The sequence below is a fragment of the Salmo salar genome, chromosome ssa05 (genome assembly GCF_905237065.1).
Source record: "Salmo salar chromosome ssa05, Ssal_v3.1, whole genome shotgun sequence".
NCBI classification, from domain to species: Eukaryota; Metazoa; Chordata; class Actinopteri; order Salmoniformes; family Salmonidae; genus Salmo; species Salmo salar.
The window spans coordinates 31,726,019-31,745,620 of NC_059446.1; the positions used below are offsets into that span (position 1 = coordinate 31,726,019).

A 19,602-nucleotide genomic window follows, 5' to 3' on the forward strand; every position below is an offset into this window, starting at 1 on the left:
GGCACTTAAAACACAATGTATAAAAGAGTGGAAAAGACGTGTCAATTTATGTATCTGGATTTTTTTAATGAACTAGTCTGTACCTTTTTGTTTACACCCCAAAAGCATACATGTCCACCAACATCAGTTTAATTCCATTGAAATTCTAGTCAATTCAGGTTTTGGATTTATTTTTCATGTGAAATATGTCCACTTTTACAGAGCAGAAATGACTTCAACTCTGCTCTGCCTCAGGACAAAGGTGCTATTCGGTGCGTACCTGTATTAAAAAGGAAAGCCCAGTTCACCACCACCATAAAATGGAATCATTCACTTCAGATGATTGCTGTTACATTCTAAATGCCTTCCTTACCATTGCCTTACAATAGTAATCAGACATTTATAGGGTATTTCTACTAGTCTCGGAAACTCAGACCTAGGAGCAAGAGCACTAGGTGTTGTGCGTCCCATTTCCATTTTGTCCTCTGTCCCAGCTGACGCCAGAACTTCTTCAGACGTGTAAGCTGGAGCATTGATACATTGTGAGAGGCAACCCGCCTGTCTAGATACTATATACGTACTATAAAGTTAGATTATCTATATTATTACATATAAAGGAATGTATTGGTAAGTTAATACTCTTAGCCTCCTGTGAGAGTTGGTGTGCTTCCGAAACGATGCCAGTGAGGTGGTCATCTCAACAGCAGTTCAGTTAACCACTGGCCTGTTCCTCCTTTTGGTCAGAGTCTTGTGTGTTGGAGTCTGGCGGGTTGTCAGAGTTTGGCTTGTTACAGTTTGGCATGCTGTCACAGGTTGTCAGATTTGGCTTTTTTCCACTAGCCTGTGCCTCAGCGTCCAGTCTCCTGTACTCCGTGTGGAAGAAGATAACAAAGCAGCAGGTAAAGGCACTGCACAGACCTGCCATCACCAGCATGGGCACTGTGGAGAGAAACACACAAAGAGTCAATGATGCGCTAAGCCCATTGCCACCAGCAACTAATCACAGTGTGTGTGTTCTAGAGAGAATCACACCGCTAGAGCCACAGGAAAGCCCCATATCAATGACATCAAGGCCTGGGAGGATTTCATTATGCCATAAATAGAATTGAGAGCAGCAACGTAACATCCATCGTCACTGTGTTTTGGCCTTAATGTCTAAAAAGTGGATCTGCTTCCTCATTTCTTTTTGGGAGGGGACGTAATAGCAAAATTCTATGTCACAAACTAGCTTGTGGGGGCACCTGTCCCCTCAATTTCAATGGGCATGATGCATCTGCTACTAACATTTTTAGCTGTGGCAAAGCATGTGTGGTTTAGAACACAGTTTCAGTTTCAGCCACAATTTTGGTCCACCGTGTGTGTTATTTGCATACAAATGCAAAGTCTAAACTGCTAACAAAACAACTAATAGCTGTAATTGCCTGCAGAATTTGAATGGTGGGCAACTAATTGTACCTCAATTAGCATACAATGAATTTATCCCACTGATACACATGGCAGTTCTTGACTTACCCCTCCAACTCAAGGCCGCATCTCCTCCTGCAGAACAGGTAGAGAAGGGCGAGTCGGCCATTGGTTTGGTCAACCCCTGAAGAAGCAGTATATAGATAACTGACTGGATCTGTCTGGGGGAAAAAACAAGCACATGCTTATTAACATAAGCCTGTATTTACTGTCTTGATCTTCAGTGTGTGTTGTCCTTGTATGAACCAGTATCAGACAGTACCCTGATATGAAGATGAGGCCAGCTGAGGTGGCCTCTCCAACCGGGTAGGAGCACTCCACTGACAACTCCATGGCAACCGGGTAAATGGAGAAGCCGAAAAAGCCAAAGAGCGAACAAACAGCGGCCAAGGCTATTCTCTGATTCCGCATCTGAGATACCTGGTAGGGGGAAACACACAGGGATGAGAAGGTGTTGTCTACACCATGCATACACAGAACTGCAAATATATCCTATTTTCTTCCACCTTAGAAGAAAACCGTTTCATCATCACAGCACTTCATGAAATACAAGACTGAGAACCCTGACCTTTGACCTGTACTCACCACTGAAAAGGCAATGCAGGCCAGCGCTGAAAGGCTCATGTTAACCTTGGTGGCCTCTATAAACTTCTTGGTTTTGTCGACGTACAGTCCCAGGAAACCAGCCCCGACAATACCGAACACAATGAAGAGACCCCCACACAGTCCTGCAAAGTCCTAACACAACACACATTGAGGTTATGTTTCACATTGTTTCATTCCTTATTTTGGTGAAATGGTGAAAATATTGTTCAGAAAACAGAATCATGGGCCATTATCTTTCATTCATTCTTTTGCAATGAAAAAACAAATCTTGTTGGTAAATTGGGATCATAAGTGGGTGCTTACATTAGGGTACCCTCGGACACACATGATCTGCTCCAACAGTGTAGAGAAGCAGGTGAATACAGCGATCCCCGAGCCAAAGCACAGCAGGAGAATCATGTAAGCCTTGTTCCTCAGCAACTACAAAGGAACAGGAAGCAAACGGGGGTTTCAGATACTCCTTTCATACGATTGCAGTCATGGATCATTCAATGCAAGATGTAGGCCACTACCCCTCTTAGATGAAGTATGATTAAAACTGAATCTATGTATAATGAGGAGTGAATGTTGAAATGTTGAGGGGTAACCAAAGATATTATCAAGTAGTACAGTATTGTCATTTTGTGTGTGTATGATTACTATTCACCAGCTTGATACCCTCCAGGAAGGGCTCCGAGTTGGAGCTTTCTGCACTGGCTGAGGGGGGCGTTGGGGGGGCACTATCACGGATCCCAACTGTTGCTAGGAAACAGATGATGGCTGCTGGTACAGCATATATGAACAGCTGGGATATCAATGGATGAGGAAAAGGTTTGTAATAGATTATAGGCAATTTCAAGTCAAAGACAATTTATCTTCATAAGGTGCTAGCTAAACTTTGTCCTTTTTCTTAACTCACCAATGAAGGGATGTTGTTGGTTTTCCCCACAATCATAGGGGACAAGATGCTAGCAACAAGAATCCCAAGGGGATTTGCTGAAAGGAGAAAATGAAAAAAAGCCACCGAAGAATATATTAAAATAGGCTGGCATGGTATTGTCCTGTATTTGAAGCTAACACTACCAGACATCTGATATTCTCTTCCTACTTTCAGGAATCTTGGTTCCTGTAACTGAAAAATCTAAAAAAAAAATACTCAAGAGGAGCAACTGACAATACTAAACCAGTGGAGGCTGGTGGGATAAGCTATAGGAGGACCTGCTCATTGTAATGGCTGGAATGGAATTGAAGGAACAGAGTCATACATGTGGTTTCCATGTCTGATGTGTTTGATACCATTCCATTTCAGTCTTTACACTGAGCCCATCCTCCTACAGCTCCTCCCACCAGCCTCCACTGTACTAAACATACATGGAAAGTGGTAACTCAACCAATAATGTTGATTTGACACAGGTGATTTTAACAGAGTAACTTGTACAGGACAGCAACCATAGCTCACTCACACATGGAGGCTATCATATTGGCAGTGGCCCGCTGGTGCTCTGGGAACCAGAGCGCTGCCAGCTTGGTGGGGGTGAAAATGACCAGGGGCTGAGCCAGGGCACACAGGGTCTGGCCCCCCATCACCACGGGGAATTTGGCCGCACTGACAAGGCTCCCCAGGACGCCCACGAAACGCAGCACAGCTCCCAACATGTTGAGCCACGAACCCAGCACCAACTACAGGGGAAAACAGTCATGGGAGGGAACAGAATGCATGATTTAAGTTCACGTTGACTTTGTATATGTTTTTCCTCAATTGGAAGAAAGGACAAAACACAAATAAACTATACACTTGTGTGGATGTTCGTTTACGTTATCTTATGATACATTTCTCTTAACATTTATTTTACCGTTTGTTCTCCTATCATGTTTTATCTCCTCTGTGCAGGTACAAACTTGTACAACCGCTTAAAATCTAAGTGCCATCTGCACATTGGCGGCTTCCTCGATCACTGACAGCACACATGCTTACTTTCTTACTATCTGAGATTTTTCAAACATTTACACTTCACTGAATTTCCCACGTACACCTCTTTCATGGAGATCATGAATGCAACGATTATTCATTTCAAGTACTGGATATAGACTTCTCACAGTAGACAGATTCTGTATTCAGAAACTGACACGTGTGTGCACAGGCTTGTAAACAAAGACAAAGGCAGGTTTAACGGTCTGTTTTATTTATTTGACCTTAATTCATCCACAAAGTCCCATTGCGGTCAGGAGACCTCTTTTACAAGGGAGACTTGTATGGGGTCTACCTTGACCGACCTGTACATACTGTGATTCGGAGCCCTAAGGTGTCCAGCATCCATGTGGTCCCAAAGCTGAGAGGTATGGCCACCACCATATAGATGATGGACAGCCAGTTGATCTGGTCCAGGGTGACACCCATGAACTGGGCTGACTGGTCCGCCACTGGAGCAAAGGTCAGCCATAACTGAGGATACAAGCACAGGCACAAACACATTTGATTATATACAATAAATGGGTTATTACATTATCTAATCTACATCTTTATTTAGTGCTACTTCTACACACATATCTGTTCTTCATTTCCTCAAATGTACTATCTGCCCAAAGTTACAAGTAGAGAGCATGCTGTCGTGCTGCACCACAGCCTGGTACAGCAATCCATCGCCGCTGACCGCAAGGCTCTACAGAGGGTGGCGCTGTCATGACTGTCCTGTGAGGATCCAAATAGGTCAGCTCGGCAATGGATAATTTCAACCAGACCCTCTCTCACTCACAGAGGGGGGAGGAGGGAGCTGGTGGGGGGGGTTTGACACCTCACGCCCTGTTGTAAATTAAAGGAGAGGAGATCCAGAGAACATCCCTCTCCAAATTCACACAGGAATGTTCCTATGTCTACACAGACAGTTTTCCCACCGAAACTAACACGTTCTAAAGCGAATACTGGAACAATTTCTAACATAGAATGTGAGGAATGGTCAGAGGCGATCTAAAGAATAATAATGCCCTATGGGTTGTTATTTTGTGATGTCATTAAACATTTTATAAAGGAAATACTGTAACTTGAAAAGTATATACACTATATGTACTAAGTCTACCCCCTTAATGCTGTGTATGAAATATGTGGATAAAGGATTGGTAAATAAATTAACATTCAGACCAGAGAGGCGTGTAGCTGCAGCTCACGTCCAAAGTGGTTTGTACTCTGAAATCTCAACACGAGGTAGAGACGAGAAGCTCACCTCCCGGACAATCACTGGTACGGCTGACCAGCTGTCCTAAGTAAACTATCTAGAAAAATGAATTTAAGTGGGACCACAGTACTACTGTTCTCAAATCACCGTAGCACGCTACTCTCATCCCCCAATGAGAACCATCAACATGGCAGGCTAGCCTATCTTCAAATGAGCATCGTCGAGAGTGAACAACAGTAGAAGAGATGGGTCCAGACCCTTTTGGACAAATCAGAGCCACGAGCATGCCACGGAAAGGCACAACCAAACCCTTTCCAAGAAGGCTTGGTTCCGACATCGATACACGGCAAACGGAGACATTTACACATTATTTCTTACTCCAAATGGGCAGCGGTTCGTGTGCAAAGCATATGAATACTGCGAGAGTAGTTCTAAATGTACCAAAGTATTATGTCTCTGTCCCTTTCTGTCTCGCCGAGCACCATTGGGTGCACACTGATGCGTTCGCCTGAGCGTACAACCCTCTGTAGAGCCTTGCGGTCAGCGGCGGTGGAGTTGTGGTGCAGCCCGACAGTATGCTCTCCGCACTGTAACTTTGGGCAGATAGTACGTCACTGGGGCCAAGCTTCCTGCCATCCAGGACCGATATACTAGGTGGTGTCAGAGGAAGGCCCCAAAAAATTGTCCGACTCTAGTCACCCAAGTCATAGACTGTTCTCTCTGCTACCGCACGGCAAGCGGTACCGGAGCACCAAGTCTAGGTCCAAAAGGCTCCTTTTACCCCCAAGCCAAAAGACTGCTGAACAATTAATCAAATGGCCACCCGGCCTATTTACATTGACACCCCCCCTTCATTGACATACCTTTCAATATCTCACCTTGAGGTATGTCAATAATTTTGATCCCTACCTATTGGAGAGAAAAAGTATTACTTGTTTAACAAAATCTCTTTCTCTGACCAATAGTATAAAATAATTTCCCCATTTTTGGAGCATACAATATAGCTCAGTATATTTAATTATTTATACAGTCATTTTTATCCATCTTTATCAAGGGTGTCAATGATTTCGGACCCCACTGTATGTGATCATGTGATTAAAAGATACATCACTGAGCAGGAAGTAAATCACAACCTTGCCTGTGGAATGCCAAGTCACGTGAAAACAGAAGATATGACTCACAAGACATTAGCACATGACCCAGCTTATGCCGATCTAATCAAATCAGAGGCTACTATGAAGCGTTTACATAGGCCTATTTATATTGGCATTCACTGGTCAAAATGAACATAGAGAATTCCTATGCTAAGAAGTGAGACCAACCATCCCAGCCGAATGAACAGTTAAAGGCCTATACAACCACAGCAGGTTAACCATACAGTTTCCTTCAAAGATGAACCTTTTTTACTTTAAAAAGGACCAAATAAAACTCTCCTGAATTTCAACTTTAATAATTGAGATTTTCTGGGGCAAACCAAAGCATCCCATTGTGTGATTGTGTGACAGTACACAATACACAGTGCCTTGACAAGAGGCATAACCAATTGGATGGAAGTGAGCTGTTCGCAGACACTGCAACAACAAAGGGACTCCGTACAATTCTATTTTTTATTGACATTCAAGAAAATCTCATTTATACAGCCGAGATGAAGGAGGTCAGCTGGCATGGGCACACAATGCCACCACTGTCTGCTGCATATGTGAGCACAGCATTCCACTGTAGGTTTCCACCTTTGTCGTTAAATATAACCTCTATGAATGGATGTAGAATTCGAAGTGTCCTCAATGCAAATACTGTATACAGATGGTAGTACATACATGTATCGTGTAATTACAGTGTGGGTATTACTTACAACGGTTAAAGGATTATTTTAGATTTTAACTTCCAATGAGGAACATGTTCTGTAATGATGTGTGGAAACAACTCTGTTGACATGACAGATAATAAGATGGAATGTTGATTTGGGGGTGTATGGTGTGTATGGTTTTGGGGGGTATTTGCCCTAAGGCACACTTGCCCTAAGGCACACATCCCCTATTAAATCAATAGCCCCAGGGCTAAATCAATAGCCCCATTAGCTACATTCTCTGACATATTAGGGTGCACCAGACAGTATGTCAGATAGCTGTAGAAGTCTGAACCAAATGCATTTTGACTCAATGAGTTGTAGAAGTCTGAACCAAATGCATTTTGACTCAATGAGTGATATGCTGAAGGAGTTCTCATGTTGCATGAAATTTCATAGTGTTTACTGTATTTCATTGTGGCTATTGTATTTCATAGTGAAGGTGAACACACATTTTGGATGCGTGTGTCTGCAGCAGTATGTTTGGCGCAAGAATGTGGCTACTCTTTCGGGGATAACTATGCATCACATATCAAAAGTGGCAGTAAGGCATCACATAATATACCATATTATATCAGGATCACAAACGATAGAAAGTAACCTGTAGGTTACAATACATGTCACTAGCCAAGTTTTCTCAGGACATGTTCGCTGTCAACAGTTGAGAAACCCAACATGTCACGTGCTTTTCCAGGTGCTATAGAGATTGTTACATTGTTGGAACATTGTAGCAATCAGAGGCACAAACCTTGTTTCCATCCAACCTTTTCATGCAAGGTAAGTACATGTCTGATAAAAAATAATGTCCCGACAGGCCTAATGGAAACAGCAAATTTGTGAGTAAACTTTCAAATGTCGACAAAACAAAATACCCTAGACAAAATGGGAACTTTTTGTGTCAGTAAAATTAATTATGCAACAAATGGCGGTGGAAACGCATGTATGCACAAATATTGATATAATAACCATCATATTAAAGTAAAATTGGAGTCACGCGATGTCATGTGCGGTCCTCCCACTACGACTTGGGAAAGCATGCAGTCTTATTAGGCTAAATAAGTTACGATGAACTTCACAGGGTGGTGGTGAAAGTGCACAATGATGAGTTTGATGCTCCTTGTCATAGCAACGTTGGCCAGCAAAGCTAATGCGTAGAAACACATCATTGGGTCTAATGCCTCGATCACAGCGACAGCGTCATTGCATTTCGGTACACCAGACGTACATTCATTTGCCTTGCAGTTATTGGGCAAAATGTTATGCAGCATCATCTGGATATGTGTGCAACAAAAGTTCAACATTTACCTTCTGCTACCATTTCTCTCAAGCCGTCTACACATAGTTTGACACAGTTTGATAAATCCAACGTATGCACCACACAGAACGCACTTAAAATAATCCTTAGGTAAATGCAGTGTTCCATTGGAAATGAATGTTCTTCTGGTGTACAAAAATGCAATGACACTGTCGCTGTGATTGAGGCGTAACGGTTGTATCGCTCCAGCTGTTGACATTGACTCTGAACCGGTAATTATTATTTACTGCTGCTCCTTAATTATTTGTTTTTCTTATCTCTTACTTTTTTGTAGGTATTTTCTTAAAACTACATTGTTGGTTAAGGGCTTGTAAGTAAGCATTTCACTGCAAGGTATTCGAATACCTGTTGTATTCACCACATGTGACAAATACAATTAGATTTGATGTGCAGGCCGTCAAATCAAAGGCACTCCTTCAATATAAAGTTGTTTTTGACAAAAATTAAAACGTGTCAGTTTGTCACTTTCACAAGGTTGGAGTAATAACATGTTCAGCTACACAATACATTGTCTAGAACCTATGTTGTGCCTTTAGATTTCGAGAAAATTAACAACTAAGGAAGAACTGTTGACTTCTTTCATTAACTTTCCAAACCCCGGCCAGGTCTGTTTCGAAAGCGTTCCCGGAAGTCTCTCGATGTTGCGCCTCTCGGTTTAGAAACTCTGTGGAGCAAAGTATTTCAATTAAACGTATTTCAACTAAAAGTTTTAATGCCAAAATAATATGTATTTAAGTATTTATTTTTTATTGGGGAAAGTAACAAAGGTAGTTTTTAAAATAAATACTTTAAGGAAGATGTTTTAATATATTTTATTTTTATGTATAGCTCACATAATATGATTTAAAAGTATGTATTAATGTGTCTCTAATAGAATAAACGTGGCAAAATAAATGTAGACATTATTAAATGCATTTCTATAGCTTCCAAAATATGTTTAACGATTGGGAGGGAGTGACAAGCTGGGCACGGTGGCTTCAAAACAGCGCTCCTGACCATCAACTAGTGTATACATAAAGCATTGGTCTCACGGACTGCTTTTTATCAGCAACAAGTCAGTTTGGTGGCAACAACAATGGTGGGGAAATTTGCATATTTTTTTTATGCGGATTTGAGAATATTCGCATGAAAACCTGTTGCCAATTGGATGGAAACCTAGCTACAGAGATGTTACATTGCTACAAAAAGTTTTTTTTAAATCACATAATTCATTACTTGACAGATAACAGCCAACTTCATATGGGAGACAGCAAATGGCCAGTAGGCTACTTACCATAGAGTTTGAGCAATTTAGCAAGCACAGCACGAACAAAATGAACCATCTCCTCTTGTATACTTTGAATACAATACGTTTTTCGAGTATTGGATTGGGTTTACTCGGAACGACAACACACACCCGGAATTCATCCGGGAGATTATCTTCATTTTCCATGAGTATTATCCAGCCATGTACAATAGACTTTAAAAAAAAATGTTAGAAATCTCAAACGATCATATTGTTAAAGGGTCATGTTAATTTAAAATATACAAACATACATTGTCTTGTCCTTCCGAGAAAGAAACCCAACCGGCCGGTCTGAGACAGTCAACAAATCCGCCCCATATTTCGGTGAGGACAATAAAGAGACTGTGTAGTCAGTCAAGAATCCGCTCCCTTTTTCTTGCCCTACAAATTGAGTCCTAGTGCTAGACAAGTTCAATGCTCATTCGGTTTAGGAGCGATACGGGGATGTGCAAGTTTTTGTTCTAGCCCAGCACTAACACACCTAATTCTTAAATTATTATAAACTACGCAATTCATGTTCATGCTGAATTTGAGGAGTTACCATCAGATAAAGCATATGAGATCACATATGGATTATGTATGTCAATGTCAGTGGAGGCTGCTGAGGGGAGGACGGTTCATTATAATGTCTGGAACAGAGCAAATGCAATGGCATCAAACATATAGAAACCATGTGTTTGATACTATTCCACTCCATAGACAAACATTGGCAGTAGAATGGCCTTACTAAAGAGCTCAGTGACTTTCAACGTGGCACCGTCATAGAATGCCACCTTTCCAACAAGTCAGTTCATCACATTTTTGCCCTGCTAGAGCTGCCCCGGTCAACTTTAAGTGCTGTTATTGTGAAGTGGAAACATCTAGGAGCAACAACGGCTCAGCCACAAAGTGGTAGGCCACACAAGCTCAAAGAATGGGACCGCAGAGTGTTGACCTAGCGTGTAGCACCTAAAAATTATCTGTCCTCGGATGCAACACTCACACTCACTAGCACTCACTCACGAGTTCCAAATTGCCTCTGAAAGCAACGTCAGCACAATAACTGTTCGTTGGGAGCTTCATGAGAGGGGTCGCTATGGCTGAGCATGCTCAAAGCCTAGCATCGGTTGGAGTGGTTTAAAGCTCGCCGCCATTGGACTCTGGAGCAGTGGAAATGCATTCTCTGAGGTGATGAATCACACTTCATAATCTGGCAGTCCGACAGACGAATCTGGGTTTGGCGCATGGCAGGAGAATGCTACCTCCCCAATGCATAGTGCCAACTGTAATGTTTGGTGGAGGAGGAACAATGGTCTGGGGCTGTTTTTCATGGTTTGGGCCCCTTAGTTCCAGTGAAGGGAAATCTTAACGCTACAGCATACAATTACATTCTAGATGATTCTGTACTTCCAACTTTGTGGCAGTTTGCGGAAGTTGATTTCAGTTTGGGGAAGTTGATTTCCTGTTTCAGCATGACAATGCCCCCATGCACAAAGCGAGGTCCATACAGAAATTGTTTGTTGAGATCGGTGTGGAAGAACTTGACTGGCCTGCACAGAGCCCTGACCTCAACTCCATCGAACACATTTGGGTTGAATTGGAACGCCGACTGCGAGTCAGGCCTAATTGCCCATCATCAGTGCCCGACATCACTAATGCTCTTGTGGCTGAATGGAAGCAAGTCCCCTGCAGAAATGTTCCAACATCTAGTGGAAAGCATTGGAGGCTGTTATAGCAGCAAAGGGGAACCAACTCCACATTAATGACCATGATTTTGGAGTGAGATATTCGATGAGCAGGTGTCCACATACTTTTGGTCATGTAGTGTAAATCACGACATTCATCTGCATTTCCTGCTGCACAGCAACAACAGAGTGATCAAATGCTTTGTGAAAATCAATCCACTGAACACATCTCAAACATATTGGAAGTGTGATCTTGTAAGAAAGACCTCAGGGCCATTTATAAGCACCCTACTACACAGTAATAATAACAAATCCCAACGTCAAAAATATTGCTCTATTTGTCAGTATCATTCTACGTTAGTGTACATTTTAGCACATAAGCACTTTGACTTTTGAGATCCTACTGTAGCCTATAAGCAATGTGCTACATCTCAGGCATCAAATGTATGTTGACTGTAATGGCATTACAGAAATCTAACATTAGGCCTACAGCAAAGAAACTTATTCTGACAAGATTCTCCTCATGTCTTGCCCAAAAACCAACATTTATTTCATTGTGATTTTCATTGTGATTCCCCAATTTTATAAACCATTATATCGGAGTATTTTTTTTTTATGAGAGATTCCCTCAGAATTTTGCGGAATTCTAAAATATATCAAAATGTATCACAATAATTGCTTCTTCGAAATGATATGGGAGCTCGATACAATGTTACCTATTCGTCTACTCTCATTCAACCCTCCTCCCCCTCGACTAACCCTCCTCCCCCTCGACTAATCAGCGCATGCTCAGCAAAGCTCCAAGAGGTGTTTCGGCCTGTTTCGGGATTGGCCGGACATTTTCGCCTCTTTGTTTTACTGATAGTGGATTTAAATCGGATTCAACCCAATGTCCAGCGGACTGTACTGTTCCTAAACAGGTTAGTTCTTTTGACCTGAAGGATTTTAGGCGTATTAATGCATCTATTGGTGATTTATGACTACGATTTGTATTGTTCTTATTCATTTTTGTCTGTGTCTTTTCCGCTTGGTGGTATGGGCATGCTATACGTGTTGTTTAATGTGCCTATGTGGTAGTGTATGGCGGCGCCGGGCCCTGCAGTTAGACACCGGGATCCCTTTCAAGGAAAAGTGCATTAGAAGGGAGGGTGTGGATAGCAGTGAAGCACTCTTTTTGTTCAATACGACGGGAGCTCTCGTAGACGCTCACATGTCTCCCATAATATTTGTGTTGTTTGGAGCGACAAACCAATCTTTCCCATTGCCTGGAATGTTCTTGAAAAACCATGGTCCACCATTAACCCGTTCGGGCTTCGAAAGTTCGGTGTTAATGCACGAGGGTGTAGTTGTAGCCACCTGATTAAATCTAGACAAAAGAGTTAATGTTTTTTAGGGGCTATTTCGCCCCCATCTAACTGTATGGAACTGTGACATTGTGGGATTTTGGTGAATGGTCGAGCCAACAAGTCTCTCTCTCTTTTGGTAGCTAGATTGATGTCTTGTAATAACGGACAGCAATATGTCAATTGCTCTGAGGGACAAGCCACAATAGCCGTGTCTATAACAAGCTAAACTTAGGTGGGTTTTCCTGGCTTCAGCCTGTATAGGGATTCAATGTTTTTTTTACTGTTGTATAATAACACAAGGTAGGTCACAAAGGCAGGCAGGCAGGCACAAACATCCTCAACTTTCATTGTATAATTAACTGCTTAGCATATTACTAGCCAATATTCTCAATGTTACTTAACCTGTAAATCATAAATCTATCTCAACATGAACAGCTTCTTCATTCCTGGTTGACATAGGTTATGCAAATGTGGTAATCAGGGAAGAATTGCAGAGAGCCATTCATTGGCTTCAGTGAGGGAAAAAAGTATTTGATCCCCTGCTGATTTTGTACGTTTGCCCACTGACCAAGAAATGATCAGTCTATAATTTTAATGGTAGGTTTATTTGAACAGTGAGAGACAGAATAACAACCCAAAAATCCTGAAAAACGCATGTCAAAAATGTTATAAATTTATTTGCATTTTAATGAGGGAAATAAGTATTTGACCCCCTCTCAATCAGAAAGATTTCTGGCTCCCAGGTGTCTTTTATACAGGTAACGAGCTGAGATCAGCTCGTTACCTGTATAAAAGACAGCTGTCCACAGAAGCAATCAATCAATCAGATTCCAAACTCTCCACCATGGCCAAGACCAAAGAGCTCTCCAAGGATATCAGGGACAAGATTGTAGACCTACACCAGGCTGGAATGGGCTACAAGACCATCGCCAAGCAGCTTGGTGAGAAGGTGACAACAGTTGGTGCGATTATTCGCAAATGGAAGAAACAAAAGAACTGTCAATCTCCCTCAGCCTGGGGCTCCATGCAAGATCTCACCTCGTGGAGTTGCAATGATCATGAGAATGGTGAGGAATCAGCCCAGAACTACACGGGAGGATCTTGTCAATGATCTCAAGGCAGCTGGGATCATAGTCACCAAGAAAACAATTGGTAACACACTACGCCATGAAGGACTGAAATCCTGCAGCGCCCGCAAGGTCCCCCTGCTCAAGAAAGCACATATACATGCCCGTCTGAAGTTTGCCAATGAACATCTGAATTATTCAGAGGACAACTGGTGAAAGTGTTGTGGTCAGATGAGACCAAAATGGAGCTCTTTGGCATCAACTCAACTCACCGTGTTTGGAGGAGGAGGAATGCTGCCTATGACCCCAAGAACACCATCCCCACCGTCAAACATGGAGGTGGAAACATTATGCTTTGGGGGTGTTTTTCTGCTAAGGGGACAGGACAACTTCACCGCATCAAAGGGACGATGGACGGGGTCATGTACCGTCAAATCTTGGGTGAGAACCTCCTTCCCTCAGCCAGGGCATTGAAAATGGGTCGTGGATGGGTATTCCAGCATGACAATGACCCAAAACACACAGCCAAGGCAACAAAGGAGTGGCTCAAGAAGAAGAACATTAAGGTCCTGGAGTGGCCTAGCCAGTCTCCAGACCTTAATCCCATAGAAAATCTGTGGAGGGAGCTGAAGGTTCGAGTTGCCAAACGTCAGCCTCGAAACCTTAATGACTTGAAGATCTGCAAAAGGAGTGGGACAAAATCCCTCCTGAGATGTGTGCAAATCTGGTGGCCAACTACAAGAAACGTCTGACCTCTGTGATTGCCAACAAGGGTTTTGCCACCAAGTACTAAGTCATGTTTTGCAGAGGGGTCAAATACTTATTTCTCTCATTAAAATGCAAATCATTTTATAACATTTTTGACATGCGTTTTTCTGGATTATTTTGTTGTTATTCTGTCTCTCACTGTTCAAATTAACCTACCATTACAATTATAGACTGATCATTTCTTTGTCAGTGGGCAAACGTACAAAATCAGCAGGGGATCAAATACTTTTTTCCCTCACTGTATGTTGAGTGTTGTTGATCAGGATCTCTAGTCCACTCAATCAATGAGACAGTATCATTAGAGCAATAAAGAAAGCTGTATTTCCCTTCATTACAGCCTTTGTTGTGATCAGGCTTTTCTAACAAATCCACTCACACTTTACAAAGAAACACAGTAGCCATACAAAAATTCCACATGAAGGTGTTGATTGCCCCTCGACGGTGGTGTAAATACTGGCCATTAGGCTACAGCTTTGTGTTGTTCTCTCTGTCCATGATGCTATGGCTAGTATGTCCAGCAGTGTATAGAATAGTCCATGTGTAAAGTTGCTCTTATACCCGTGTAACGCTGTAATTAGCCTACTATTACATCAACCTCGTTGTTACATTGCAGTTATTACATTGTAATGAGGTTGAGGGGTTTTGGTCATTATACAAGGGTCTCCCACCTAAATACATTTTACGGAAATGCCAAATTCCAAATAATTTAGGGAATCCACCAACATTTTGGGATTAGGGTCCGTTCCATAAAGTTCCATTCCATACCACATTGTTTGTCAAGGTGTCTTAACTGTTAATGAGAATCCCAATCAGTGACCAGCAGAGCAAAACGACAGATGAACCATAAACCAGACATCACCCCCTTGAACCATATCTCACTACATCCCTTCTTGAAATTATGTCAGCAAGAAAAAAGTAACACACAGTATTCATTTTGGGAATAAAACCAGACCTGTGTTGGCCTGTCACTTTTTTTTTCTACACTCGTGAGGGGATTAGGATTACACCCGTAGAGGGGATTAGGATTACACCCGTAGAGGGAAGTAGGTCCTAACTGTAACAGTTTACTTCCCTGACTGTTGCTGTTGTGTGTCAACATTAGGGCCGGACGATACCAGTATCACGATACTTGTTAGTATCGTAGCAAGGAAACAAAACACAAAGCAGATTTAACTTCTTTATGAAAACAGCCCTAATGTTGGAAACAAACATCGTTATGTTTTCAGCCAGAGTCACATTTATTTATTTTCCAAATTAAAGCACACAATATTTTACATCCAGCAGGTTTTTAAAAGACTGAAGAGTTTAGTCTGCTTTGCGTTTTCATTTTGCAATGGAAAAAATATTGCGATACTGGTATTGTCACAGCCTTAGAAACATATCAAAAAACTAGTTCACACAACAGGTTATGTAAGTAAATTCAGTGGTTTGACACACATGTGGTTTGACATACAGTGCCTTTGGAAAGTATTCAGACCCCTTGATTTTTTTCCACATTTTGTTAGATTACAGCCTTATTCGAAAACTGGTTGAATTGTTTTTTTGCTCACCAATCTACACACAATACCCCATAATGACAAAGCAAAACATTTTAATTTAATTTTTTTTTGCTAATTTATTGGGGGAAAAATTGAAATACCAGCATTCAGACCCTTTACTCAGTACTTTGTTGAAGCACCTTTGACAGCGATTACAGCCTCGAGTCTTCTTGGATATGACGCTACAAGCTTGGCACACCTGTATTTGTGGAGTTTCTCCCATTCTTCTCTGCAGTTCCTCTCAAGCTCTGTCAGGTTGGATGGGGAGCGTTGCTGCACAGATATTTTCAGGTCTCTTCAGAGATGTTAGATTGGGTTCAAGTCTGGGCTCTGGCTGGGCCACTCAAGGACATTCAGAGACTTGTCACAAAACCACTCCTGCATTGTCTTGGCTGTGTGCTTAGGATCGTTGTCCTGTTGGAAGGTGAACCTTCTCCCCAGTCTGAAGTCCTGAGCGCTCTGGAGCAGGTTTTCATCAAGGATTTCTCAGTACTTTGCTCCGTTCATCTTTGCCTCAATCCTGACTAGTTTACCAGTCCCTGCTGCTGAAAAACATTCCCACTGCATGATGCTGCCACCAACATGCTTCACCGTAGGGATGGTGCCAGGTTTCCTCCAGAAGTGACGCTTGGCATTCAGGCCAAAGAGTTCAATCTTGGTTTCATCAGACCAGGGAATCTTGTTTCTCATGGTCTGAGAGTATTTAGGTGCCTTTCGGAAAACTCCAAGAGGGCTGTCATGTGCCTTTTACTGAGGAGTGGCTTCCGTCTGGCCACTCTACCAAACAGGCTTGATTGGTGGAGTGGTGTAGAGATGGTTGTCCTTCTGGAATGTTCTCCCATCTCCACAGAGAAACTCTGGAGCTCTGTCAGAGTGACCATTGGGTTCTTGGTCACCTCCCTGACCAAGGCCCTTCTTCCCGACTGCTCAGTTTGGCCTGGCGGCCAGCTCTAGGAAGAGTCTTGGTGGTTCTAAACTTCTTCCATTTAAGAATGATGGCCACTGTGTTCTTGGGGACCTTCATTGCTGTATAAATGTTTTGGTACCCTTCCCCAAATCTGTGCCTCGACACAATCCTGTCTTGGAGCTCTACGGACAATTCCTTCGAGGAACAACTACTGATTTTAGATCCACTGGCTGTTACTATGTTTGACAGAGGGGCCTATAGCCTGTTAGGCCATATTCCATGGCTTGGGGAAACACTATCATTCATGCATTTAGCTACATCTCTGAATTCTAGCTTACTGATGGGCACTGGACTGAATCCAGATACATTTGTCAATTCAGCCAATTTGAGATGGGTAATGTGAAGTCTGTGTGAAGCAATTCAAGTAACCCAATCCCAAATCAACCACTAGACCTTACGTCCTGTGGTCTTCTGGAATACATGTTCAGTGTGTCACTTTAACTTGTTACCACACTATTGCCATGTTATTCCCACTTTAGTCTGTGTTGCAATGTAAAGTTCTCCCTTAATTTCAGTAAAAGCAACAGACAAATACGATTTATTTGAGAAACATCTGTGACAAACGTGTGGGGCAACGGCTAGTCTACCAAATACAGACTCTGTCACGTCCTGACCAGTATAAGGGGTTATTTGTTATTGTAGTTTGGTCAGGACGTGGCAGGGGTGTGTTTGTTTAGAGTGTTTCGGGGTTTGTTGTGCTATGTTCTTATTTAAGAGGGGTGTTTGTTTAGAGTGTTTCGGGGTTTGTTGGGTTATGTTCCTGTTAGTCTATTTCTATGTTAGTTCTAGTATGTCTATTTCTATGTGGTGTTTGTTGGGTTGACCTTCAATTGGAAGCAGCTGCTCCTAGTTGCTTCTAATTGAAGGTCCTATTTAAGAGGGGTGTTTTTTCTATGGGATTTTGTGGGTAGTTGTTTTGTGTATAGCTGTATGCCTTACAGGACTGTTTGTTGTCGTTGTTTTTTGTATACGTGTGTTTTGTTTTCTTTCTTTCTGCCAAATAAAAAGATGACTATACAGACTCCCGCTGCATTTTGGTCCACTTCATACGACATTCGTGACAGACTCAATGACGATTCAACTGTGTGTTAGTTTTCAGACGGGCTAAAATGTTCAAATTGGATGTTTCGGCTGTGTTCATGAACCGAATAGGTTGTGACTTGCTTATATAGTGCCAGTTCCAATTTCTAATGGTGTAATGTGTGTATTGAAGGTTCCGTTTTAAGATGTGTTAGTTTACAACAGCCTTTTTGTGGAGGTGTTGAAGTCTAACGTTTAACATAGCTCTGTTTTTTTTTAACAATGGCAAGAGGACTGCACAAAGTCATTAGTGTTTACATACAACACATTTCTTTGTTTCCTGCTCTCGAGAAGGATATATAGAACCTTCAAATGGCTGCTTTCTACTCTCTCTCTCTCTCTCTCTCGCTCATTGTTCTAATTGCTTCAAACTCTTTCTCCACAGTCAAGCACCCTGTGTCATCACACTGGTCCTTGCACTACTTCACCCATTTAGGGTGAAGTGACCTAAAGGGAACTCTCAGGTGCCAGACTCTATACCAAGTTATTACTTTACTAGTGGGTCAGTGGTGTCATTCACCTGGGGGTCAGTAGAGAGGGCACTAATTAAAACGAAGGCCATGGCAGCCCGAAACACAACTGTTTTATACTAGAAGTCACAAAAATTACTTTTTTTTTAAAGCGAGTGAAAGTTGTTTTTATCAAATTATTTTTGGCTGCATCTCCAAATTGGAGATTGTTGATGCACTGTCCACCTACAATCAAGCCTATGCCAGTTCAAAAGACACAACACACCTTGAAATGAACTGATGAACAATCATTCATCCTGTTTTTGTCATGTGTTTCGAGAAAATGATTTATTTAGGCTACATTAATGCTGAAGGGCCATAGCCTTCCATTAGCGTAAATAACACCAGTTGGCCTCGTCAAGTGTATCTGAACATAGAGCCTTAACTGGAACACTAGCCATGGTTTAGTTTGTGTCATGCCAGCCAATCTTTGAAGTAACAATTGGTTTAGGATAGACTTCATAAGTGGAAATATACCCCCCCCATCCTCCCCTTTGCCATGCACTGTGTCACGGAATCTAGGGCATTCATACACGTTTTCAACATGCAGATTCCACAGCACATATAGTTTAAAAATACAAACTTTACTTCAGGTCAAAACTCAAAGGTTGACATTGTTTTCTCATTAACGCAAAAGTGAAAACAGAGAGCTGTGTTATAGACTGAAAATGTAGCCCTAGGTGTAAATTCTACTATACTGACAACTTCGACATCCTCTACAAGACACATTTAAACAAAAATTGCCTAGTGCAGGGATCATCAACTAGATTCAGCTGCAGGCCGATGTTTTTTTTTCTTGAGTGGAGGCAAATTGACCACAAGAAGCCCAAACATATATAATATTGAACTAAAACATAATAATTTCAAACCTAGCTTACATTTTGTACAATCACGTGTCTCTCCATTATGCGTCGGAATACTTGCAGCTTTATTCCTGGTGTTTTTACAGTCTTTCATGTCCAACAATGAAAATTCCAACAAGGCCAAATAAAACCCCCGCGGGCCGTCAGTTGGGGAAT

General features: G+C 42.0%; 2 protein-coding genes across 5 annotated transcripts in view; one reads left to right on the plus strand and one right to left on the minus strand.

The window, feature by feature from the left end:
• Positions 1-149: 149 nt before the first annotated feature.
• LOC106604627 (solute carrier family 49 member A3) lies at positions 150-10,009 on the minus strand. 3 transcript variants are annotated; one of them, XM_045718049.1, is made up of 10 exons: positions 9,896-10,009; positions 4,313-4,471; positions 3,492-3,708; positions 2,948-3,024; positions 2,696-2,833; positions 2,353-2,469; positions 2,029-2,181; positions 1,706-1,863; positions 1,492-1,604; positions 150-918 (listed from the first exon to the last, which is right to left on the minus strand). In XM_045718049.1, exons 2-10 carry the CDS (start codon positions 4,424-4,426, stop codon positions 692-694), a joined length of 1,314 nt encoding a protein of 437 aa, XP_045574005.1. In that variant the 5' UTR covers positions 4,427-4,471; positions 9,896-10,009; the 3' UTR covers positions 150-691. The 3 variants fall into 3 exon arrangements, 2 of the variants coding, with proteins under 2 accessions (XP_045574005.1, XP_045574004.1); XM_045718048.1 differs by having other exon boundaries at positions 9,633-9,982; XR_001328707.2 differs by having other exon boundaries at positions 732-918; positions 1,492-1,600; positions 9,633-9,983.
• The window catches only part of LOC106604628 (polycomb group RING finger protein 3), a 51,786-nt gene continuing 39,929 nt past the window's right edge, over positions 7,746-19,602 (plus strand). Inside the window, exon 1 of one of the 2 annotated variants that reach the window (XM_014199454.2) lies at positions 7,746-7,821. The gene's annotated coding sequence lies outside the window, so the exon portion shown is untranslated. Of the gene's footprint in view, positions 7,822-12,106; positions 12,229-19,602 lie in introns of those variants that run through there. The other variant, XM_014199453.2, reaches the window with a different exon arrangement.